The sequence below is a fragment of the Prinia subflava genome, chromosome 5 (assembly GCF_021018805.1).
Source record: "Prinia subflava isolate CZ2003 ecotype Zambia chromosome 5, Cam_Psub_1.2, whole genome shotgun sequence".
NCBI lineage: Eukaryota > Metazoa > Chordata > Aves > Passeriformes > Cisticolidae > Prinia > Prinia subflava.
In genome coordinates this window covers 38,402,139-38,427,129 of record NC_086251.1, presented here as the reverse complement: position 1 = coordinate 38,427,129, position 24,991 = coordinate 38,402,139, and the positions used below count along the sequence as shown (strand labels likewise).

Here is a 24,991-nt window from a genome sequence, read left to right as displayed (position 1 = left end):
GGGTCAGCATTATTTATCTTACACAGCCATTAGTTTTGATTGTGCATCATTGCAGACTCATGCCCTTTTACCACTGCCAGCAGTGTCCATGCCCGGGGATCCTAGGCAGTGAAAGTCTGAAAGCCCACCATGATAGCTAAAGTCCACACGATCTAATTTTTGGACTTTGCTGCTTTCCATGTTAGTATATTGGTAGGAGTCTGCAATACTCAATAGCTGGACACTGGGCAGGCCAATGTTTTATCTGAATAATTTTTCTTTAACTCAGAAGATACAGCACTTTGACAAATAATACTGTCAGCTCCTACAAATTAATTATAGATGATATCTGGCATTTGTCTAAAGGCTTGGCCCCCTGGGAACAACTGGTTATATGAAAAACGTTGTATATTTAGCCATTTTTTCCCCTTGTCAAGAGAATCAAGCTTGAGAATATGAAAATATGACCACCAGACAGGCTTGGGCAACAGAAGCCAAATAAGAACCACTCCCAAGCCCTAGCCCTGTTTCATAAAGGGATTAATTTTTTAAAGCAACTTTTGACTTGGGGACTCAGAATTACAGTTTCCAGGTATATATACAACTATATCAGCCAGCACTTTTGAGGAATGATGTTGCATCTTTCCCTCTTTTGTGCATTTCCACGGAAAAGATGCAGATACCCAGCTAACAATGATAGAATATCCAGGACTGAACATCAGTGCTCAAGTTCAAGACAGAACTACAATTTCAGAAGTATTTTGTTGACCAAATTTATCAGATAGCAAATGGTTAAAACTGTGTTTTATTACTGGTTATGGTAACTAGGCTAGTGGACTAAATAGGCTTGTGGAAATGAGAGTGGGTGGGATGACAGAAAAGAAATCCCTAACCTATAGCATTCAAATTTCTAAAAGCCCATTTGGGAATGCCCATTCAATGGCAAGTTAAGAGATTTCACTCTTTAAGGCATGATACCCAGATACACGCATATAAACTAGAAGTGAAAATGTCAAAACCCTCCAATTCTTTAAGACACTTCCTCTCACTATTGAGACTTATGGCCATTCCACATTAACAGATTTAAACAGCACAGTGCAATGTTTTACAGGGATATCATGTACATGACTTCTGATGACGGAAGCAGCAGCATGACATTAACATTGGATGAGCCCAGAGTAACTACTCCTTGTAAGAACCATGGTAAATCAACATCAAATCAACACCATTGGGACTGTCTGGTTCTGCTCTATGATTACTTGCTACCCTCTTACTACTACTTCATTTTATTTATTCAAATGTGTGGCAGCTTAAGACTGTGGTGGAAGAAAACTCCTATCCATCCATCCATCCATCCATCAGTAGTATAGGTCACATTCAAGAAATAGGTATTCCACTGTACTTAAGCTTGCACTGAATGTAGAAGCTCAAACTCCAGAGAACCACAGCTCTAACACCTGCATCATACTTCTTTTTTTCTAAAGTGTGTAATGCAAGCACTACCTAGTTTACCAAAGTATCACACAATTAGGAACTAAACAAGGAGAGAAGGCATCAGCAAGGTTGATCTTCCCACACTGGTATACCATAAGTCAGGAGGAACTTCTGAATAGCAACTACTTCAGAACCTGTGGAACTGAACAGGCTTTTAGCTGCTGTTAGAGAGCTTACGGCACACACTGTGCCCAGCTTACTCAGTCATGTCAACTTGACTCCTTAAAAGCTCAAGACTCAAAAATTCAAAATATTAGAGACAGAAGAAGTATTAGTGCCAGCTCACGGCTTTGTTTTTGTTACACATGGAAGTGAGCAGGTAAATGGATAAATGCTGGGCAATAAGGACAGACAGAAGCATCACTGATACTTTCTGATTTATGTAAGAGCATATTGGTATCAACAATAAGACAGAAGCATGGGTCCAGTTTTAACAGTCACTACGGGAAGCACTGTGCAAGGATAGGACAATACAGCAGCTGGAAATGATAGAAACTATTCAGAAAAATCAGAAGAAGGAATTAGTACTTCATTAAACTGGTTGGAAAATAGAGTACCTAATGTTTACATAATTGTAACAACCTCTTTTGCTTCTGACTCACTATAAAGCAATGCATATTTCCAGCATATTCTTTTGTGAAAAGAACTATTCAGATCATTAAAGAACTGACCAGTGAATAATAAACCAGGAAGAAACAGCATCACAAGCTATTATCTCTAGATGGAAAGGAAGAATCATGGATGCATGTAAAGATTAGTAGAAAAAAATGTAAAATACTTGAAACAGAGAATTTCTCATTAAGAAAAAGGTTTCCTAACAATGATAGGGGGCAAATAGTTACAATGCCAGAGATAAAACATTCAAAATTATTTAAAAATGTAATTTTGGGAATCACATTTAGGAAATAATAATTACAGAATAGAATATTTGAATGTTTACTTTATGGAGATGTACAGAAAAATGAGAACACCAACACAAATGGTGCTTTAGAAGGTTGTTTCTTCATCTAATGGTTTGCAAGTGCAAGTTTTTAAGATCTCGAGCTAGGCATTTTACTTGGGAGGATGGGAGTGAAGATTTCTATTGTATAACAGTTCCTTTCCTGAAAACTTGAAGAACAGCAGCAGCAAAGTAGCCATAATTATCTTAGTATGTCCTTGGTACTGGTGTTCCAACACACTCTTGTTCCTTGCCACACCAAGCAACAAAACTGTTTACGAGCCTCAGCATGGACAATACCAGCTTAATGGCCAGTTCTGGTAGCAGTCTTCAGAGAAGTGACAGATACATGAACAAGATCTCCTCTTTATATTAACAAAAGTAAACATATCAGTTTAATCTAATTTGATCTAATTTAGATTAACACCACAGATAAAGGCAGTAGTCTGAATTAGCATGGGGACTATTTTATTTTGACTCCTGAGGTTTTTGCCTTGCTTCATTTCCCCTCCCTTATTTGGAAGAACTGCACAAATGTACCCTTAAACAAAGTAAGCAAAAAGTAGAATAGGGATAACTTCTTCCCTTTCATGTCTGTATCTAATGCACAAAATCAATACTGGCAAAAGGTGAGGTTTGCATTAAGAAGTGTTTGGATACAGAATGTCACCTCTAATGGGCAACAGTATTTTGGGTAAGAAGAGTTCTTACCATCTTTCAGAAGTTTAGTTTGAAACAGGAATTCTTGTGAATTGGTTTTAAGCAAGAATACTTGCCAGCATGATTGTCATCCCCAGAATGGAATTTTAATTCTGGTGAAATCAGTCTCCTAGACTCAAATAGGGGTTCCTATTTCCATGTTCCAGACAACATAAAACAATCAGTTTATGAGGAGATTTAGATTAAAAGCCGTGGACAATTGTACTTGATTTTCTATGAGTCTAGATTAAAAAAAAATAAAATTACTTTAGCTTCAGTTTTAAACTTCATTGCAGGTTATAATAATTTAATAATCTCAATTTAAATATATTTACTTATATATAAATGTCTCTTCCAATCCTGCTTTACAAACAGAATGCAACTAGAGAAAAAAACAAAAAAAAAACAGCTTAATGGATTGTTGGATCATTAAACATCATGTCAATATGCAGAGAATCCCAGGAATAACATATTGTTCAAAAAAATTAGGCTTTCATAGCTTCATAAATAAATACAAATAGACTTTAGGATTTGTTAGGTTGCACCTTTTTGCCTTCAGATAACACAACTTCAAGTAAGTTTTCTTTCCTACTTTTACTAGAAATAGTATATTAAATGTAAAAGCCAAGTGTGAACCAAAATTGGTTGCTTTTCAAATATATAAATAAATGCAAGTGTACATGAATGAATACAATCATTATCCTGAGGATTACCTATGCTGCTTTTAAGATGACAGTGAAACCAGCACTTCTCACATTCAAATCAAATACTTAATTCTTACAGAGAACTGGCCTATAGTAACCCAGCCTTCACATTTTCTGGCTTGCTTCCCATAGCCTCTCACTACTATGGAGACATTTCGTATGAGAATTGTTGCATCGTTCACAGGGAATCTCTTCTAATGAAGCAGTTCAGCTCCCTAAAGACCAGGTTTCCAGTTTGGAGGCCCAGCACACCTCTTACTGCCACACTGATAACAATTCCATGATTGTGTGAGGCAGTTGAGCTGCCCAAAGAAAACCCCCATCTTGTGATTTCTAAGGGACAAGTGAAAACAGCAAGATAGAAACTTATCCAGTTCAGAAGACACGTTCATTTGACTTCATCCTCTACATTTTGGGAGGACTCCTCTACAACGTACAACCAGCAACCTATTTGCTACAGCTACCAAGTCCACTGGGACATGGATCATCAAGGCAGGTTCACTCTGAGCATAATTTCAAGTGATTCAATATTCCTAGTGATTAGAAGAATCTTATTATGAAAGATGTGATGCAAATTCACTCGTTAAAAAAAAAAGATATGCTTGGTGCTTGGTTGCTCCTGTACTTACACTAACTTTTGATTTGGTATTATCACAGAATACAAAGGTAAAAATCATAAACATCAGATGGAAACTAACAGAGACAATAAATTTACCATATAGGTTTTATTAATTTTATCACCAGAAACAAAGTAGTAGTGGGAGGCAACATCAGGAAGACTCTGACTCTGACAGAAATAACAGGCAGAACCTGTCAAATTGCCTGATAGCCAGATTTCTTTAACTTGATCAATTTATGCTCTATTCTCACCAGGAAATGCAAAACTAGAGTGGAAACCTTTGAAAGGAAAAATAATAGCTTACAGTCAACTGATGAGGCATTTACTCAGGAAATCCTGTCAGCTTCCCCTCTCCCATTTCACAATGTTGGGAATTTTAAAGCTTCAAGAAAGTTTCCCCTGTATTCACAGTCTGACTTTGTGCTTCCCTTCTCAAGAAGTCCCATCTACCTCCTACCCTCCCGTCCCAGTACTGCAGAAGCAGTGAGGGACATTGGAGCACACTGCTGTGGGAAGAGCCAGGCTTGGTGGCTCAAGGTGTGTAGGAACACGGGTGTTTCCTTGGTGGAAGCACCCATGCCAGCCAGTTGTAGTACTTCTAGAACTTCTGACACACTGATGTCCAATACATCTTCACTTACAGTGTATAGGTGTACAAAGTTGAATATACTAAATGCCCTTTTATTTCTCTTTTAGCCACAATCAGGAACTGCCAGGTTTCAGAATGTTGCAGGGAGAGGAGAACTTGCAGTTCTTCCCTCTAGGTTTCACTGGGAACTGAGTCTATGTCCTTCAGCTCTCCTGGAAAGTTTAACAGCCTTGTTTTCCTGCATCTGGTGACCAGAACTCTTGAGCTTGAACTATGGTATTTTAGGATGGCCCCAATATAGAAGGAGAGGGGGAAGATTTCAGCAGATTGGTATTGATCTCTGAGATGTGCCTTCAGAGAAGAACTGAGTTCTTCTGCTGGGATATCCAAGGAACCCTCAGAAATGAACTGATGAGATATGGATGCAATGCTGAATATTTCAGTCATGAATCTCTAACACTAAAAAAAGGTGAAGTTTCAAGAGTACCCCCTACTGCTTGAGCTTCTTTCTCTTCCAAGATCATGTTACACAGACATGAAGGTGATCTTCAATGAAAACACCAAAAATCTTCATCTTTACGGTCCCTGCAATATTTACAGAAAATGAAAGTACAGGTTTAAAGAATGAAACACATGCTGCAAAGATAAAAATTTCTCCAATCCTGAGCAATAGGCCAAATGGTTTTTTATCATGGAAATGCAAACTTGAACCACCATTATAAGGCAGAAAAAAAAAAAAAGAGATGGAAAAGGCTGAGAGCAAATGAACAAACACGTCTGACTGCTTTGTTGAGTGGTAAGACAAGAGGTGGTCAGAGGCAGAATTGATGAACTGTCACAGTATGACAAATAAGACCTCTGTTGGATGTATTGATTCCGAACAGAGAATGACTCATGGATCTACTTCATTCTTGCTTCATTTACAGACAGTAAAGTACTTGAACAAATCACAGACACTGCCAAAGGAGTCAGAGAAGAAAAAAATTCTTTCCTATGGATGAGTTTTTTGGGGTCAAATTTATTAATAACTGCTTGTTTTGTAGGACAGCTCATAGAATAGAGCTAATGTTTTGTACAAAGTATCACTGTCTCGATAACTGTACCCATGATCTTTTATGCCTGTTGCACAGTTAAGACTGACTTGCAGACTCATAAAGATTACCACATGAAAACCTGAGCATACTAGTATGTGTATTTGTCAACTATACATGTATGCACAGGAGCTAATTTTTTTGTGTGTTTCATGGCTTCAAAAATGGTTTAGTAACTGGAACTCGGGACAGAAAGTTGTATTCACTATTTTTCTCAAACACTACAAGCTCCAATACGTTTTTTGGTCTCCTTGTTTCATCATAGAGGATTTATAGGCACTAAGCAGAGATTTCAAAGAAGCAAAATTATGTTTCAAATTTGATTTCAGTTATTAAGCCAAGAGAATCATGGGTCACAGTTTCTTTTTTTCTTCTTTTTAAAAATTTTGTCTTCATTTGATGAGTTGGAGGTTTTTTTGTCTTGATAATTGTCTTTATATTTGGAAAATAAGCCTTGCAAACTGAATAAAGTATACAGCAAAGCAAGGGTTCTGAGCTGAATTCACAACATGTAATTCATCAAGGTTCTTTAATTCTGTGGCCAAAGTTGGGTTTTTTTCAAAAATTTAACAGGACCATTAACCATTTTTCTGTAGACTACTATCCTATGTCCTATTTTATTCCCTTGTCTTGATTAAACCTTTTTTTCACTATCAGCTTTCCTTTCAAGATTGCAACCTCTCTCTACCCACTCTTTTCTCTACTGCTAATGTAGCAGGAGTCCAGAAATAACTATTACAGAACCATTGGAATAACTCAAATTATAATGTTAGTTTTAAACCTTGAATCCTCCTGTTAAATATAATTTTAGATCTTTAATGTACAGAAAAAGAAAATGCAATAATATGTTTATGCACAACTATTATTACCGCAAAATTCACTTCATTCCTTCCCCAATTCAGAGAGCGATCTCCACTCAACAAGCCTGCTGCTCTTTCCCTGGAAGAGACAAGAAACAGATGCAAAACAGGAGGTGTCCCCTGCACCTGCCACAGAGCACTCCCGATTACAGCAGTCACAATGTGGCTTTTGTGACAGCCTGTGAGAGGTGCAGGAGGGCAGGTCTGCTGGCAGGAGCTGATGCTGCTTCAGGTCAGAGGTGTGGTGTGCTGGCTGCTGCCAGCAGATTGGGATGGGAAGGGAGTGGAACAGCAAGGACCTTGCTTCCTCAGCTATTATACAGGCCTACTGCAATTTATATGGGAATTACATAAACTCATTTATAGAAGTGCTGATTAAGTTTAGGAAGAACCACTTTGAATTATCTGCCAAGAACAAAAACTATTCCTTTGTGCATAGTCAGCCTTGAGTAACTCAATCTGGAACTATTTTACCAATCATTTAGATGTCTGAGTTTAATATAGAGATTAGAGAGGGTAAATTTAGGGCAGAGCTGACCCCAACTGCCAAACTGTTTGAAGAAGGGAATTGTGAGTTAGCTTTGATCCAACACACATTTCAAATATATGTTCAGTTACTTCTAACACCAGATGGGTACAACTAAATAAAAAGGACTTGGCTGCATACTTAATTTACAACATACCGAACTCATTGAAAATTAAAAATAGCAAAATACTCTTCAAACTGTTCTTGCAGATCATGCTCTCTCACCCCTCTCTCACCTCCTACCCTGGCCCTCCACATTTCAGGGGCAGCTGAAGCAGAGCAAAATGCCTTCACTCCTCTTCCATAACCCAAGAGTGGTCTCTAGAGCCTACATATCCCGCTTGCACTGGGATTCCCTTTCATTTCCAAGGAATACTTCTGCAGAAAATTGTCATAAACAGGAAAACATCCATTTCAGAACTATGTAACAGTTTGTTAGTAGGAGCAATGGACAATTAGTGTGTGGAAAATTCCCTCTCTTGATCTTTACAAGGTGAAAGGTGAGAGCACTACAGAGAGTACCAAATGTGATTGTGTTGGGTAAGGATTTATGTAATTAGATACATCTGGAGGAAAGGATTAACTACACATCATGATACAGCCTGAATCAACTCTGCTTAGTTAAACTGCTGGGATACCTCTGTTTACAAACCACATGTTTGCAGTACAGTGACTGACTCAGGCAAAACACATCAGGCACAGTCTTAAACAGCAGCAGATGACAAGGCTGAATGATTTTAGACTTTAGGGAGGTTTGGAAATTTTTTTCTATTTTATGAATTATGTAGCAAAAATAATTTCCATTCTATAATATCTTTTAATAAGGAGTCAACTTTAATTTAAAATGCTACAGTAAGGAAGCAAAGGGTTGAAAAGAGGTGCTATCCGGTCTGGCAGTTTTACTGTCACTATGTGTGCAGCACCTTCAAATCAAATGGTCTCACCATTCCCAAACTCTCAAAAAATCTTTGTTCCCGTCTTCATCCTGCCTCTTTTTTTTTTTTTTTTTTTTTCCCTGGAAATGAGTAATTGATGCAGCTACATCATAATTTCTACCAGGAAACAGACCCAGAATAAAACTCACCTGGAAAAAAGGGCAATTGGAGATTATATTTACAAACCAAGAGTGTCATAAACCAGAGAAATTGCCACAGGATGTTCCAGTAAGTCTGTCAAGTCAATAATATTCATGATGATTTGTTAAGTGCTGGCTATGAGGACTGAAGGTGCCTGGGAAGTCACGTATCTAGCTTTCCAGAAAGTCAGAACACTTTGGGAACTAAATGAATAAAAATTTTTGCTTCAGCTTCTGCTTGTTTTCTGTTTCCTCTCATCCCTCAAGGTACCTATGCCTTGCCACAAAACCCAGCCCCTCCCCAAGATGCCTATGGCATGCTAAATGGAATTACAAGTGTTAGGCTGTTTGAAACAGAGAAGTATTTTATCAATGTTTTCTTGTTATAATCGTATGACTAAGAGTTAGCTAGAGTCTTGGTCTTCAGCAGAACAGATATCGTTCTGGAAGCTAAATCATGAACTTAAACAGTACTTTTTGTTAAATTTAAATTAAGACCAGAATGCATTTAAATTACCACATTTTTGTCACATAAATCTTAGGCCTTCTCCTGTGTTTAACAGTATCCTTTATTTTGCAATTCTCTCTAAATCACGTAAAGGGCAGGTTCCAAAGAAACCAATAATTTGTAAACAGTAACATTTAAGAGTGTGTTAGAAAAAGAGCAACAATCTCATTTTCTCTTTCAACCACACTGCATACTAACGACATACTATAACAGAAAAGTTTATAAAACAATATCCTGACTGGGTCTAACAGCTGGCATAATGAACCCTTGAAAAGAACAGACTGACCCATACCTGGAGACTCAAAAGAATTTAGCTTTTTGACAAGTAAAGTATTTTAGCTTTTGACAGGCTGGACAGCTTTAACATAAGTTCTCACAAACACTGCTCATTTACTACCTCTCTAGTCAAGCAGAAGAAGTCACAGCATACCTCTCTTCTTCAAAATGGGACTCTCATGCTACCCTAGCCAGCCAGCCTGACCTCAGTAGCCCTCACTCCTGGCTTTTTCCAGCCTTTGCTCTCTGCCTCCCACTTCTCTCACGTTATTTCTCCTCTCCATCTTCTCAGCTCGGCACTGTGTTTCCCCATGTAGACTGAAGAACCTACCTAATAAGTGGCCATATGTGCCACTCCACATTTTCCATTGGGCTGTCACAGGCATGGTGACAGGAGCCTCCAGAAGAGGATGTTTTGTAGCAGAGTCAGCCCTCAAAGGACAGACTACGGTATCCAGGGAGGTCAGCTACTTGGCAGCAACACCCATAAACAGAAAAGGAACACATGAACACATTACTGTGGCCTTCCCTTCCTTCAACTGAAAAAAGTTTGGAGACAGAAGAAAGGATTGCTCTGCTTTGTGGGTTTCTTTCTGTTTTTACCATTTTTGAAAGAAAGAGTCAGAAAACAAGAATACATGCTTCTTGTCAGAAGTATCCAAAATAAGAACAAAGACATAGTCCTTTTCTGACATGTTACAACACAGAAGTTCAGAGTCATGAAGAAATAAAACAAGATGTGCTAACATCCAGCATGATCTTGCATTTAAACTCTGTTTCCACATGGAAAACGCTATAAACTCAATAGTTAATACTGTAATTGTGTATAATGACAACTAGCATTTAAAAAAATTGAAAGTATCTCAGTTAATTGAGAGGATCAATGCAGGGTCTTTAGTAGTCCATGTGTACAGAAGATGATTTCTTTCGGGAAGTGAAGGAGCTGTTCTGTTGTTCAGAGTGCAAATATATACTTCCCATGCCAAAACAGATACTATTTAGCCAGTGAGGTCTACAGCAGTCATAACAGGCATCTCCAGTCTCTAACGTAATGACTCCATACTCCCAAAAAACAAGATCCAGAAAACAGGAGCAGCAAAAGACTCCTAGAAACCCCAAAGATTAACATGTTCTGTGCATGACAAAATGTAATAATCATTCACAGCAACATAACCCATAGGACAAGTAACTTTTAGCTAAGAGAACCTTCTTCTGGAGATAAGTTGGGGTGAGCCCAAGTTACTTTTCTGTTGTGGAGGAAGGAAAGGCAGGTCTTCCCCATATTCTCCTAATCAGTAAACAGCTGGGATTCAAGAGAAATTTGACTTGTACCTATATGGCACAACCTAAATGAAAGTTGATGCCTCCACAGAGTCCTTCCAGAGCTCATTGGCATCATGGATCCCAAAGTCCTTCCACTACAGCCCAAGCTAAGGAGAAACTCAAAGGCAATTTATGCTGTTCAGCATGCTAATACCTCCTAGGAAGATCTCTAATCAGAAATCAGAAGTAATTATCTGTCAAAACCAGGCTGACTCTTTTCTCGTTGGCCTCCGGTTTCTACAAACCATTCAGAATTCTGTTTAGAGTTCCCTGTCTTGGGTTATGTAACCAAAAAAATGTGTATTCTACTTCATCTGTAGAAAGCAGTTGGGGGATGGTTTCTTTTTTCTTTATCTCTTGTAACTCCAGGGGGGAGGACTGTGGATGCCTTCTGATAATAGGCCATCTGTTAGAAGCAGGTGGGGCAGTGTTTCTTATCTCTTTCATCAACTTTGTCCACCCTCCAGGGGATATCTTCTGTTAATGGGCCATTAAGGCTCACCAGTGACATGACACATTACATCATCCCACTGTGAGATGCTCCACCCAGTGGGGGGGAGCCAGCCATTCCCTACCCAGATAAAAATGGGGACACAGGGACCCCAGACATCCTCTTTTCCACTGGATTCTCAGAGGAAGACCAGACTCATCTCTCCACCACTGAACCTGTCTACAGGATCATCTCTACTCCAACAGAACCACATCTGTCACTCCAGGAGGACTTACTTGGACTACTTCCAACACCCTGGCCAACAGGGTGTAGGGTCGTATTCCTGACTCTGTCAGGGTTTTCTAGTACTTTTTGTTTGCTTGCTTGTTTTGTGGGGTTTTTTTTGTATCACTGCATTTGTATTATTTTTTAATATTCCTAGTAAAAAACTGTTATTCCTTTTCCCATATTTTTGCCTGAAAGCTCCTAATTGCAAAATTGTAATAATTTGGAGGGAGAGGGTTTTACATTCTCCATTCCAAGGGAAACTCCAGTTTTTCCTGACAGATACCTGTCTTTCCAAACCAACACATTCCCACAGTGGGAAAGGCATGCACTGAGGAAGGACACTTATTTCTCTTCCTCATATTTGGCAGCATAGATCTGTCTTTCTAGATGATAAAACATTGCGCCAGTATGTTCTGCCTGGAATTCTTCTCAGATAATCAAAACTATCCTCCCTGATCCCATCCAAACAACTTGTGAACTTTTTTTTCCTATTTTTGTAATAAGTAAAGTACCCTCTTTGTGAGACAGTATCTCATGTAACTACATTGCCACTCTGAAACATCTTTCAGCAAGTTTATCTAATCTCCCTAGATCACTTTTATCTATGTATGAGAGTATAGACTACCTCCTAACAATAGCTTTAAAGTAATTCTTAGAACAAAAATGTATTTCTTTTAATTACTAAAAGTGATTTTCTTCTTTTATTATCAAGCTCATGTATAAATTCATTTTAATTTTGAGAGTGTGAAAATTTAAATTCTGGCTTTGGAATATGTGTAAGCAGCTACTTTGCTACTCTTAATTTAAAGTAAATTTGATTGACAAAAATACCCAAATAACCTTAAGCCAATTCTTAGTGAAACGTTGCAAGGGAGTATCAAGAATTCTCAGACACAGGTATTGACAAAGGAGAAGGATTTTTCTTCTACAAATGAAGTGGAAAGAACTGAAGCCAGTTTGAGCTGTCCTTGTCAAACAGGACTCGAGTCTCAAAGCAATAGGAAGGGAAATCATGTTTAAATGTGTACAGGATGTGCTTTGAACTAAGTAAGGGATTATTTTAATGACAATTTTTACCAGCATAACTATATTAGACTAAATTTTCTACACAGCAGATTTATCCTGTTCCCCCAAATCCCTATTAAAACTGTGAAAACTTATGAAATCACACTGTGTTTGTGTAATAATGTTATTATTCATACCTTAGCTTTAACTATAAACATTCAATACATGAGGAAATGTATGACATCTTACAGCTAATACAGTCAAATGTATAACAACCATCTTCCCACTAATAATTTTTAATTTGTGAAACCTAGATAACTTTCAACTTCACTGTAATGTGCTACAAAGTATTTGCTCATTTTCTCTAGAGGATAACTAATAATGAGGCACTCACTGTTTTACAATCAGTATACACAAAACACTTAATGAATATTTAACCAGCACTTACATTTTCACACTGCATCTTTCTGGATTTTATGTGGGAAACATTGAGTCCATCAATAACAATATCAAATGGAAGTCGACTTTCCACAAATGTTTGAAAGGCCTCAAATTCCTGAAATAAATAAATAAATAAACACAGGGGAATAATATGTTGAGTTTAATAGAAAGAAATTCCATTCCATTTTTATTAAAAAAGGAAACAAAGTCCAAATGTCACACTTTTCCTTTGCTGGCTACACTTCACATCATTACTTGCTTATTTCCTAAAACACCACACCAAAAAAACCCACCCCATCTTTTAAGCCATAAGTCTTATATTTGATACTTCCAATAAAACCATAACAACCAAAAATTACATTACAACTGAAAATCAAAACTTTACAGTTATCCCGATTTTCAAAATTACAATCTGAACTGTACACTTCTATAAAGATACATGCTATAGTCATTGGTCACACAACAGCTGCTGAACAAAGCAAGTTAACAATCCAGTAGACAGTTTCACTACTACTAGCTCTTAACATATCCACACGTAAAATAATGACCATACTTAGGTTCTCTGGAAGAATTATGAAATCTTTGAATGCCAGTCAATATTTACATAAACATCCATTTGGAAAGATAGTACTCCATTTGTGAGAAACACATGGCTTTATGGCCAAAACCATGAACTTTCTTACTAGGTCAGAAATGTAATGCACTGATTGAGCAAAACATCCAGTTTCTCCCTCATAAGAAAACCTACGAGGTTTAGGTTTGAGAGTCCACAACAGAAGAACAGACTACAAGGCTATAATTACATCTTCAGGAATTTCTACCTTGATTTTTGAGGAAAGATTTAGTAGGTTTTTTTGCAGACACTTGCGTAAGATTTCTACTTTTTGCTTCTGACTGTTTTTTAATAAGAAAAAGAACTCTGCATTATTCTGATGGGCAGTGACCTAGCTGCATAAATTACCTTTCTAGTAACAAGTAAGATTTATTTATCACTGACAGAGCTTTCACAGTCCAGGCTATAAATCAACTTTCACAGGAACTTAAAACAATTAATATTTCATGCCTTTTGCAAAGTATTCAAGAAGTACACTTCTAATCTTGCCTTCTTCCATGTAGCAATATGGCAATATATGTCTAAATAAAAATCACTGCCTCAGCACCCAAAAACGTATATAGCATATACAGTCCTTCCTTGGAGAAAGAACTGAAAGAAAGAATTCATTTTTCCAGAAATACAACGCTGTCAGGAAATAACAAATGATCACTTCAAATTTAGTCAGAATGCTTATGACAAATTACACTAGGAAAAGGGTTATTTGTACTAAGAGTGCAAACAAAGCAAGATAAGATGGCTCACTCAGCTGTTAAAATTTCAGGAATAATTTCCAGGTGAACAGAGCTGTACCAGTCAAATGCACAGTGATAAGAATACAGACAACACAGGGCTCAGCCTAGCACCCTAGAACTCAATCATCTTTTATGTGACCTTTCCTTTCTCCATGGCTCAAATAAATGTTCCTATTCAGAAAGTATAAAAAGCTGGACAAGGAAATTATCATCTAAAACAAAAATAAATTGTTGGTACCTGTGAAGTATTTTCCCCAGCCCCCTGCCCTAATCTCAATCTGTTTTCCATAGATGAATAAAAATTCTCTTTGCCATCTGACAGGGACACCGAGACACAGAAGGAAGTCACTAGGAAAGGCAGCAGCAGGGATAGCAAGTAGAAACAAGTGCAAAACAAAACAACATGGATTCCTGACTCCTGGGCTTACACCATCCATGGACCTCTCCCCATGGTTCAAAATCTGGCAAGTCATCACTGTCTGAAATGTGGGGGAGACAAAAAGAAGCAAAACACATGCAGCCCAAATAAAGGTAAGATAGAAAAGCTCCGAGACAAAGATGAGTGAAAATAGAAAAGACAAAAAGTGGAAGCAGGTGAAACGTGGTAAACAATACAGCATTATTTTCTCTATGCTAACAAATGGCAATATTATTTGAAGGAACATATTTACAGTCAAGACATTTTTAAGAAGCAAACTGTACAAGTAATCTTGTCTTTATGGGCTCAGTTCAATATGAAACAAGCACTTTGCAGAGAATTTTTCAAGTGGTATTTTATTTCAAGTGACAATGGTTATAGAGCAGCTCCTGAAAAGGTGGTTTTCCCTGATGGGTAGAGTAGACTTTTGTTCAGAGAATACTACAGCATGAGTTGGGGAAGCAGCAGAGGGGTTTAGTAGGTCTGCATTCTCCTCTGCCCCACTCTTTGCTTGGATCCCTCTCCTCTCCCAGAAGGGCAGATGGTACAGGGCTGTCAGAAGGGTCCTGCTGAGAGGCACCAGGATAGGCTCAGGACTCCTCAGAAACCTTCTGGGAAAGTAAATCTCTGGGACTTACTCCTGGAGCTGGGGAGATGCTGCAGCTTTTTCAGCGTCATTCCTTTGGCCACTGCACATTTCCGCACCATCTCCTCCTGTCCATGTCTCCTAGCATGCTCAACAGAAGCCTGACAGACAGCATGCCCTGCTCGCCTCCCAGACAAGCTCAATTGTTTTACTTTATGAGTAAACTGTGCAAAATAGGGGGAGAAAGTTTGCTGGAGGCAAGGAGACTTATTCAGGCAGGGAAACGAGGAGTTAATAGCAAAGTGCAGAAGACAAATGGCCAACTTTAATTCATGTCACCAAATACAGAAGACTCCAACAAAAAGCCTCAGACAGACTAAAAATCCCAAGAGTCGGTTCATTTTCTCCTCACCACCCATATTTCCCCAGCAACAAATGAGAGTGTTCTTTCCTTTTCCAGAAAAAAAAAATACACTAAGAATGACAGAGAAGGTCTCCTCCCTTGAGACACAGTTTTTGAGCTGCCATATTTTTCATCCTCTCTGGACACAGGGAAGGAAAAGGGCAAAGCCTGGAAATAAGCAGCAGGCTGCCTCATCCAGACAAAATACAAATGCCCAAAGACTTTCACTGTAGGAGTGTTCTGGGTCTGGCTGAGCTGGAGTTAATGTTCCCCACAGCAGCCCTCCCAGTGCTGTGTGAAGCACTGGGAGCTAGAAGGGTGTCGATAACACACCGGTGCTCTGGCTAGTGCTGAGCAGTGCTCCCACAACACTAAGGCTGTGTCTCCAACACTCCCCCTCATCAGTAGGCTGGTGGTGGGCAAAACCCTGTGAGGAGACATAACCAAGACAGCTGACTCAATGTGACCAAAGGGATCCATACGACACCTCCTCAGAACAGCGTCCAAGAGAAAGAAGAGGGTGAGGGGAGGGTATTTATTATTATGACATTTGTTTTCTGGAGCAACTGCTATGCATACTGATACTCTTCAGGGAGTGGCTGGACATCACTTGTCAACGGGAAGTAGAGAATATTTTATTTTTCTTTGCTTCTGCATGCAGCCTGTGCTTTTGCTTTAATAAATCCTGATTCACAAGTGTTTTTCCATCTCATTTTATACCCCTACTGGCCTTGTCCTGTTGAGAGGAGTGATAGAAGAGCTTGGTGGGCATCTGGTGTCCAACCAAGGCCAACTCACTACAAAGAGAGAAAGTAAACAATTCAAAGAATGCCGATCTTTTAAGGACTGGGATTTGTCTGGATTTTATGCAGACTTACTTCAGCCACAGTAGTAAACAGATGATTCATCCACAGCTCCCTAAAGATATCTCCCCCATTAGCTAACTGCTAGAAGAAATTAAAGGCTTTCTTTTTAAGCAGTAAATGAAGTAGAGCACAGCTGCAGTTAGGGTACAACTCATCAAGAGAACCCAGACATGATGGCCAGCAGTGCAGTACAAGGATGACATGAAGGTTACAGAATCATAGGATATGCTAAGTTGGAAGGGACCCACATGGATCATCGAGTCCGACTGTTAGCCCTGCACAGGACCATCTCCAAGAGTCAAGTTGGTTTAGGCAAAAAAAAGCAAACTATTCACACAGGCTTGCCCTTCCAAATGGAGACTGCAACATGATCTACACACACCCCACAGGGGGCACATGCCACAGGTGCATCTACATGGAAACATCCTGCTCAACAAGACAAGGGGCACTTCTGATGAACTCCTTCAATTAGCCAACAAGTAACAAAACACATGTCTCTCTCTCCAACTACCACTCCCCCTGCTCCATGTAAGAGCACCAAAACAAATACAGCAAACCTTACACTGATTTCTAACTTGTTCTGACTGGGTTTCATCTCACAAAGTTTTTATGGAAAAGTCCATTTTCCTTATGGACTCAAAAACATGACTCAAACTGAAGGAACTAAACTAAACTAAAACCCACATTTTGTATTGCTTATTGACATGACCTTCCTTAAGGCTCAGGTTCTGCAGAGAAGTACTGCAATACAGCAGGGCTGGTACCTCACTGCAGGACATCCCCCCAGACACAGCACAGCACAGCGCTCACAGTGGCTCCAGTTATATCCTGTTTCACATCACAAACAAAAGAAAAGGGAATTTTAAAAAACCCACCTGATTTCATTCATTGCCTTACTGGGAAAACAGGGGAATGCCAACTATGCAACCTTTAAAAGTGATTCACTGCACCTTCTATTAAAAGATCTTTTGTTCTCAAATGGATACACACTGACTAAATCAATTGAAAGAAAAAGCCAGCTATAACTAAACCCATGATGGAATTTATATTGATGTAAAGAATTTAAGAGTTTTAAAATAATTTATTGTTTAATCACTAGAGTGTGGGTGGCTCAAGTCCATTCATATCTTGGCAAAAGCACAAAGAGTTGCATTCTTTTGCATTCCACACCATCTGGATGGCTCATGCACTATTTCACCACCATCTTACACAGCTATGTACCCGGTGCTGCCCCAGAAAGGGGCGTTTCCACCTTCTCCCTTTCCTCACCCACTCATTCCTGGCTTTGTTCCCTCACCTACCCATGCACACATATTGTTAGCACATGGAGAAAGACTCAAGTGGATGAACTCAGCCCATACAGCAGTTCTAGTCTGCACCAGTCCCCCTGCTGAGGTTACAACACAGAGGACTGTCCCGGCATGAAAATGCAGCCAGGGAATGGATGAGACTGGTATCAGGTGAGACTGCTGGGATCACCTTTTCCCATAGGGAGCCCTGACTATGCTGACTAAATTATGAAACAACATTTTAGGAAATGTAACTCTCAGCCTGGAACATTACAGCAAAGCAAGAGAGGCTGGTTGTAAAAAACCAGAACTACAGGAATTGCTGTTTGAAAACGCAAGCAAGCAAGCAAAAAAATAGTAGTTTTGCTACCTTAAATAATTTATTTTAAGTTTTTAAATTATTTTACTTCTTTTAGTGTGCCTTCAGACTTCAAAAGTCTGGTTTACACAGCGAGAAGTATTTGAAAAAGCAGCAGTAATAAAGACAAAAATAGTACTTTTTGTACATTTATAGATTTATAGAACAGAAATACACATTTTTCTTCCCATACCAGTGTACATACAGATTGCATGCTTCAAAACCACAACAGAAATGAGGGAAAGAATTTATTATTAGTATTTACAGATACTATGTTAAACATGATAACAGAAATAAACATTTCAAACCAAAGAAAATATAGCTAAACAAGAATGTCCATTGGTAAGAGCAATAAGAGTAATCCATTCAAGTATTTTGAGATAATTTTAATGTCTGTAACAGTTCTAAGTGTATGACAAGTTTAAGATCACAGAAAAATTAAATCTCTTGAACAGTTTTCTTCTCAAGTCTAAATAAGAAATATGTTGGCAACTAGAAATAAAAATCATAGCATTGGTCAAATTCTTGAACCATCCAAAATGTCTACTATCTAAATGCCAAAACCCAAAGTAATCTAATGTACAAAGGAGATAGATGAGCAAATTCACAGAGTACTTATAAATACAAGAAAGGCTATTATGTTCCTGCCAGTGCACAGTTCAAAAATAAGAATTAAAAAAACCCCACTAAAACTGCAGAAATCAAATCACTGCAGAAAAGGCTGTTTGTCACTTCCTGTAAACAATAAAGTTTTTGCTCACTTCAGAAATGTAGATAAATTAGATAATTTAAAATTTAATTTAGATAAATTAAAAAATGCAAAACTACAATATTCAACATATATTTTTTCCATAAGAAGTTGCAATACTTTAAGCTTTGCACAGCAGAAAAAGCAGTGCTTCGTCTCTTGTTAAATGACAATATCCTCAAGTGCAAGGAAAGAGCAAATTCTGATTAACAGAATATTATAATGCATTTAATTATAATGTAACTATCCCTATTATCAAACAGGGTATATTTTAGAGAAGTGAAAACATTCCATTTTCAACCATTTCATAAAATACAATATTATGGGGGTTGCTTTCTTTTCAGCACTCTTTCCTGGTATCAGAAGAAAAACACAAGAATGAACACTAAGAGTGAGAAATAAAATTCAGCTGTCCAACTGAAATTCAGCCAGTTCTTTTTATTAAGGCATCTTAGTGGAGCACTCTTAAATCTATTTGTTGCTGTGCTCGAGGGGTTTGAATATTTTCCCTACAGTTTCACAGTCTGGAAAGCCCCTTCAAACAGGCTGGCTTTTCTCAGTATTGTGTATGGTACCTCCATGTACTCTGGACTGCACACAATTTGTTTGGCTCTGTTACACGGCCTCTGAGTTTACAATCCCCGAGTCAGGAATCCCTGTGGCTGTAGTCAGAGGCACCGTCAGGAACAGGAGCGCGCCTGCAGGCACTCACTGCATGTGCACGGGGGCGGTGCTGCCCGTTCAGCTCTGCCCACAGCGGGCACTGCCGGCACAGACTCAGCCAGCATCCAGGGGAATAGAGAGGAGGTAAAGGGCTCACACATCCCGGGCTGCGGCACACACTGTGCCACTTTCAGACCAGGACTGACATATACCCAAAGCCCCCTTTGGGTCACTCAGGCCTGTGAGGCAAATTATAAAGTTGGAAGGAGAACCAAAGTTTACAGAAAAAAAAAAAAAGTATTAATCTAAAAGGTAAGAGTTAGAACTTTATGTTCAAGGTTTCTTGGGAATAGCACCACCTCATTCTCTTGCAAAACAACAGTGAGATGAATGGGCTTCTTCCTTTTTGTCGTCCCCTTATGTTCTAGAAGAATATGTAAAATCCCTGGTTAGCCCAGCTCTAGTGTGGGAATTCACATGACCACAAACCCATCTCTTCCTGCCTTCTTGACAGCACATACACTTCTCCCATGAGCTTCCTTCCCACTGCACAACAGCCCTTTCAGGCTTATTAGAAGTATGTAGGAGCCACAAAGGGAATGAAATTACAGCATTTGCGTAAACACCCAGGAGCAGCTGCGACATGAAAGTCATCACAGCAAAAGTTGATTCTGCCTCTCAGCATACCAATTATATCCTCTCGGGCTCAATGTCATAGCTCCCAATTAAATGCAGCCAGAGTAAACAAGCATCTGACAGAAAATATCACGTAGAAATTTGGTACGAAAGGTGACAGGTTTATTGTAACTGTTTCCTTTCTATGGTTGCCTGCAAGGTTACAGCTCGCTGTGTTAGATCATCATATGACATCCCAATAGACCTTCCAGAAGCTATGCATAAGGATCTGAACTGATGCCTATTTTCAATGTGTAACATTTCCTTAGCACAGCTAATCAGTTTTATAGTTCATGCAAGCCATCTTTTCAACATACTTGTAAATAGTGTTCACTACCATTCTGATGTACAAACCTATGTTGTTTGATTTTCCTTCCTAAAACTGATTACGAAAAAGATTTTTTTTTAATCACTGCACAACAAACTACTTTTGGGGGATCCTCAACAAACCAAGTCTTTGCTCCTCATTTTCTACTCTGCTCACATTTATTCTTAAGTGATGGAAATAAAATAAAGCAATGATGCTGTTGCAAAAGTAAGATAAAAGACTATTCCTCAGTGGAGAAAAAAAGAGATTGCAAATGCATTTAGATATTCAATTTGAAGCATTGTTGGAAAAAATATTTAGATCTCGGAACAACTCAGACTGTTTCCCTGATTAATCATTTCATTGCAGGAAATACAGATGCACTGTAAAAAAAAAATAGTTAGGAGAAAAGAAGGAATACAAAGCTAAAGTTTCCTGTTTGAATTGGAGCCACTACAAAAAAAGTGACTGACTGGAAAATGAAATCCCCCCCACCTTCTCAGATGTATTTGCTTACATCCTTATTTCAGCCTGGTCACCTAGTTCCCCTCTGGAAGCCCCTGGCTGCAGAAGAAGTCACACAGTCTGACATACCTAAAATGGGCAGCATATTTTCATCACCACACGTCTGCTTTCACAGCACAAAGGCAACTAAAAAGTCCCAAATTTATTTCTGGAAACATCTGATGCATCATGACACTGTTTTGCCACTACCCCCACATCCATGCTCAAAATTCACTGAGGAAGCAGACTTTAGGCTGTACAAGCAACAGTAAACACACCAAGTTCATCTCCTTTCAGGGACTACCAGCTGATACAGAAGTGGAATGAGATCAACTTGAAACTAACGAGTAGGTGCCCCCAGAGTGACAAATGACAGAATTTCAGCTATCACACAGATTAACAGAATCCACCAACAGCAGAATTTAATATAGTGTATTGAGTCTTTGTTTTATTAGATTGTATTCATTCAATCAATCAGGCACTCACACAGGGGGAATATAATTTCTACTGTTCTTCAGATTGTGTATGAAGGTCCTGTTACCCAGAATTTCCTTCCTAAATCTCTCCACCTTCAACTGGTACTGCCAATCTAGCCCTGTCTGCCTGACACATTTGAAATTTTCAAGCCATACAGTGTTCCATAAAACACAGCCTTTTATTTATGATATTACAGAACAACAGTACCTATTAAATACTTAAAATTACTGCTACCTTTTAAGGAGAATTTTATTCTCCTCTATAATTCACAGGAGATCCAAGATCAGAACAGATTCTAGATCAGATCAAAAGTCCTGAACTGAAAATAAAATCTGTGTGGAAATTAGATGTCTGCACAATAGGCTGCATGTATTATAAACACCCCAAGACGGTTTGAAGTTTCTCTAACTGATAAACATGTTTAATGTCTGTGCCTGCAGAAAGCCTGAAGAGTAAACCTGGTGTCTTCTTCCATATTTTCAAAGCTGGCGAAGAACTGAGGTGCCAGCTGCAGCAAACCCCCAATCAATATTCAAAGATAAAGCAAACCTGCCCCGAGACGTGGTGTGGGCTCCATCTAGTGGGCCTCAGCTGTGTTCTGTATCCACTACCACCAAATCTGTTATCTCCACACAAAATGTGTCAGAAATAGAATCAGAAAATCATTAAGGTTGGAAAAAACCTCCAAACTCATTGAGTTCAACCTGTGACTGATCACCACCTTGTCAACTAGGCCATAGCACTGAGTGCCCCATCCAGTCATTTCTTGAACACCTCCAGGGACAGTGACTCTACCACCTCCCTGGGCAACCCATTACATGTTTTACCACCCCTCAGTTAAGAAATTCTTCCTCATGTCCAACTTCAACGTCTGCTGGCACAGCTTGATGTTATGTCCTCTTGCCCTATTGCAGCCTCCTTTCAGGTACTTGTAGAGACCAGTAAGGCCTCCCCTGAGTCTCCTTTTCTCCAGGCTGAACAACCCCAGCTCCCTCAGTTGCTCCTCCTATGACTTAACTTTCCAGACCCCATTGTCCTTCTCTGGACATGCTCCAGCACCTCAACGTCCTTCTCATGGTGAGGGACCCAGAACTGGATGCAGGATTAGTTCAAAGGTTGGTGGGTTGTAAAAAGTGACAGAATAAAACTATAACCAGTTCTTTTACTTTTTTGTGAACTCAAGATGTTTTATTTTGTTCTATTCACTAGGTTTTATTCCATATTTAAAAATTAGCTTTTGGAGGATTAAGAGATTTTAATTATTTCAGTATCCGTTAACACCTGGCTGAAAATATAAGAACAAATAAAATATGAAAGATGTTGAGATTTAGATGCAAATTACAAACACAAGTGGAAAAGACACACATGATACTTCATGTCCTATCTAATGACCTACCAATATTTAAAGCAAAGAAAAAAAATTCCGGTGTTCCCAAAGTGCCTGAAGATTACTTGTATATTACCCTTCTGGCCAATGAGCCTGACAGTGTATGAGACCTACCTTTGGACTTGTCTTTCTGAAAGTGTCAGTTCCATGTATCACGTCCCTTATTATTCTCTCGCTGAGATTACTGTACTCCTCCTCGGTGAGGTTACTGTCCTCCAGCTGATGCTTGCACACTGGGCATTGTCCACTGCAATAATAGTGAAACAAGAAAATAAAAGGAAAAAGGTTTTTAAATATGAAATTCTTTAAACATTACCAATTTATCAAGGGTCTGCATATGGGCACAATTCTTTAGAAGAACCCCAAACAGTACAATCATCAGAAAATCAGTGGTACTCTTTCTGCGATGCATCCAAAACCTATTCAAGTCATTAGCTCTTATATTCTTTCAATTTTCTTGAAGACATTTTAATTTTATTCAAATATTTATCCAAGCAGGCTACCTCAAAATAAAGTGTTCTTACAGTTCAAACAAGGTAACTACTATGGAACCACTTGTCACCAATTTGTTCACAGATTCTTAACCCATGATAACATGTGAGGTGATCCAAGTTCGTTTAGCTCTCAAAGTCTTTAACTTTACAGACAGCAAGGCAGAAAACAGACTTAGCTCTCAGTCAAGACAATTGCCTTTAGAATTTTAAAACTCTTAATGGAAAAGGTTGTCTAGAATATGATGAATTATTATAACAGAATACAGTACCACACACATTCTTACATAACAATAATTTATTTTATAGCAAACAACTCTTAAAAGAGTTATGAGCTATGCTGCTCTTTCAGGGACTTCAAAAACTGTGGGCTCTACATGTGCTTTTACTTCACAATATGCAACATACAGTGTTTTTATAAACCACCTAAAACCCCCATATCCATTGGAGACATTCTCATCATTAACACATTTATAACGCCAAATTGCTACAAAAGCATAAAATGAGGTTTCAAATAGAATAACATTTAAAATAGCAGTTTACAGATGTTAAGAACAGTGCACTGTAATACGAACACATCCAAATATACCTGAAAACTTAAAAACCATTTTGTTTTTACTGAAAATGAGATAGGAAGGGAGAAACCTTTCATCTGTACAAATTAACTGCCGTATGCAATTAGTTTCAGTTTTCAAGAAGATAACGCTTTACACACCAAAGCTGCTCTGCTATAGATTGTGTTAAAAACAGTATTATAAAGCCAATAAAAAAAAAAAGTCTGTAAATATTAAACAGGAGACAAATAAGCCACACAGGAAAATGGTACCTTTTATTTTTATACAGTGTTTTTTTGTCTTGGCTCTGCTAAGTCTAAGTCTTTTCCAAATATGCATGTTGGGCCTTGTTTAATGTACAAGAATGAGTTGGAAACTGGAGTCTGTGAAATCATGTCACGACAAAGGTTCATATTCTCAAGGACTGAAACACTTTTGTATACAAGGAAAGTAATTTTTTTATATTTTTAAAGGAAGAGTTCAGTATAGACTAATCAAGACAACACCTCACTTATAAATAAAACGTTGCATTTACCTGTCTTTAATGTTGGTCAGGTGTCCTCTCCAATTCTCTCCTGGTATACTAATATGGGAAAGATAAATAAAAATATTAGGTTCTTATTTAAAAATATCTGAATTATATGTCAGAATAATTATATTTTGGTCAACATCTAGAAATAAAAGAACAATCACCTACCCTGAAAAGGAATTATGTAAAAATCCGCATTAATTTGGTAACACCTGGAAATATTATATAAAGAACCAGCATTTAACAACATGCAAAGAACTAACATCATCAACCTCAGCAGTTTATGCTGTCCCCAAATTTTAAGAATCACACAAACAATCAGTGTGCACTGACAACATTTAAGTTACTGCCCTACATATTCATAAGCCATTCCAATAATGGTAGTGCATTCCCACTGCCACGTCTTCCATCCAGGAAGACTAACATGTAAAATGGCTCTGTAGCTCACATAAATCAAAGCCAACAGCTAAAAAATCACAGATGGGCTCACATCCAACCTCATGACAAATATGGAATGGGCTCAGGTGAAGCCCACTGTGTAT

The 24,991-nt window shown here is 38.5% G+C and overlaps 1 protein-coding gene and 1 long non-coding RNA gene across 4 annotated transcripts in view; both read right to left on the bottom strand.

The window, feature by feature from the left end:
• The window catches only part of PRORP (protein only RNase P catalytic subunit), a 39,904-nt gene that overhangs the window by 12,330 nt on the left and 2,583 nt on the right, over positions 1 to 24,991 (bottom strand). For all 3 annotated transcript variants that reach the window (XM_063398904.1, XM_063398905.1, XM_063398902.1), the window contains exons 3-5: positions 24,456 to 24,503; positions 22,990 to 23,122; positions 12,855 to 12,962 (exon numbers count right to left, since the gene is read on the bottom strand). In XM_063398904.1, the coding sequence (XP_063254974.1) occupies positions 12,855 to 12,962; positions 22,990 to 23,122; positions 24,456 to 24,503 (289 nt within the window). The remainder of the gene's footprint in view (positions 1 to 12,854; positions 12,963 to 22,989; positions 23,123 to 24,455; positions 24,504 to 24,991) is intronic.
• Positions 3,669 to 10,099, bottom strand: LOC134551365 (uncharacterized). Its single transcript, XR_010080560.1, has 3 exons — positions 9,692 to 10,099; positions 6,985 to 7,054; positions 3,669 to 5,609 (listed from the first exon to the last, which is right to left on the bottom strand). It is a non-coding gene; the product is annotated as an uncharacterized LOC134551365 (long non-coding RNA).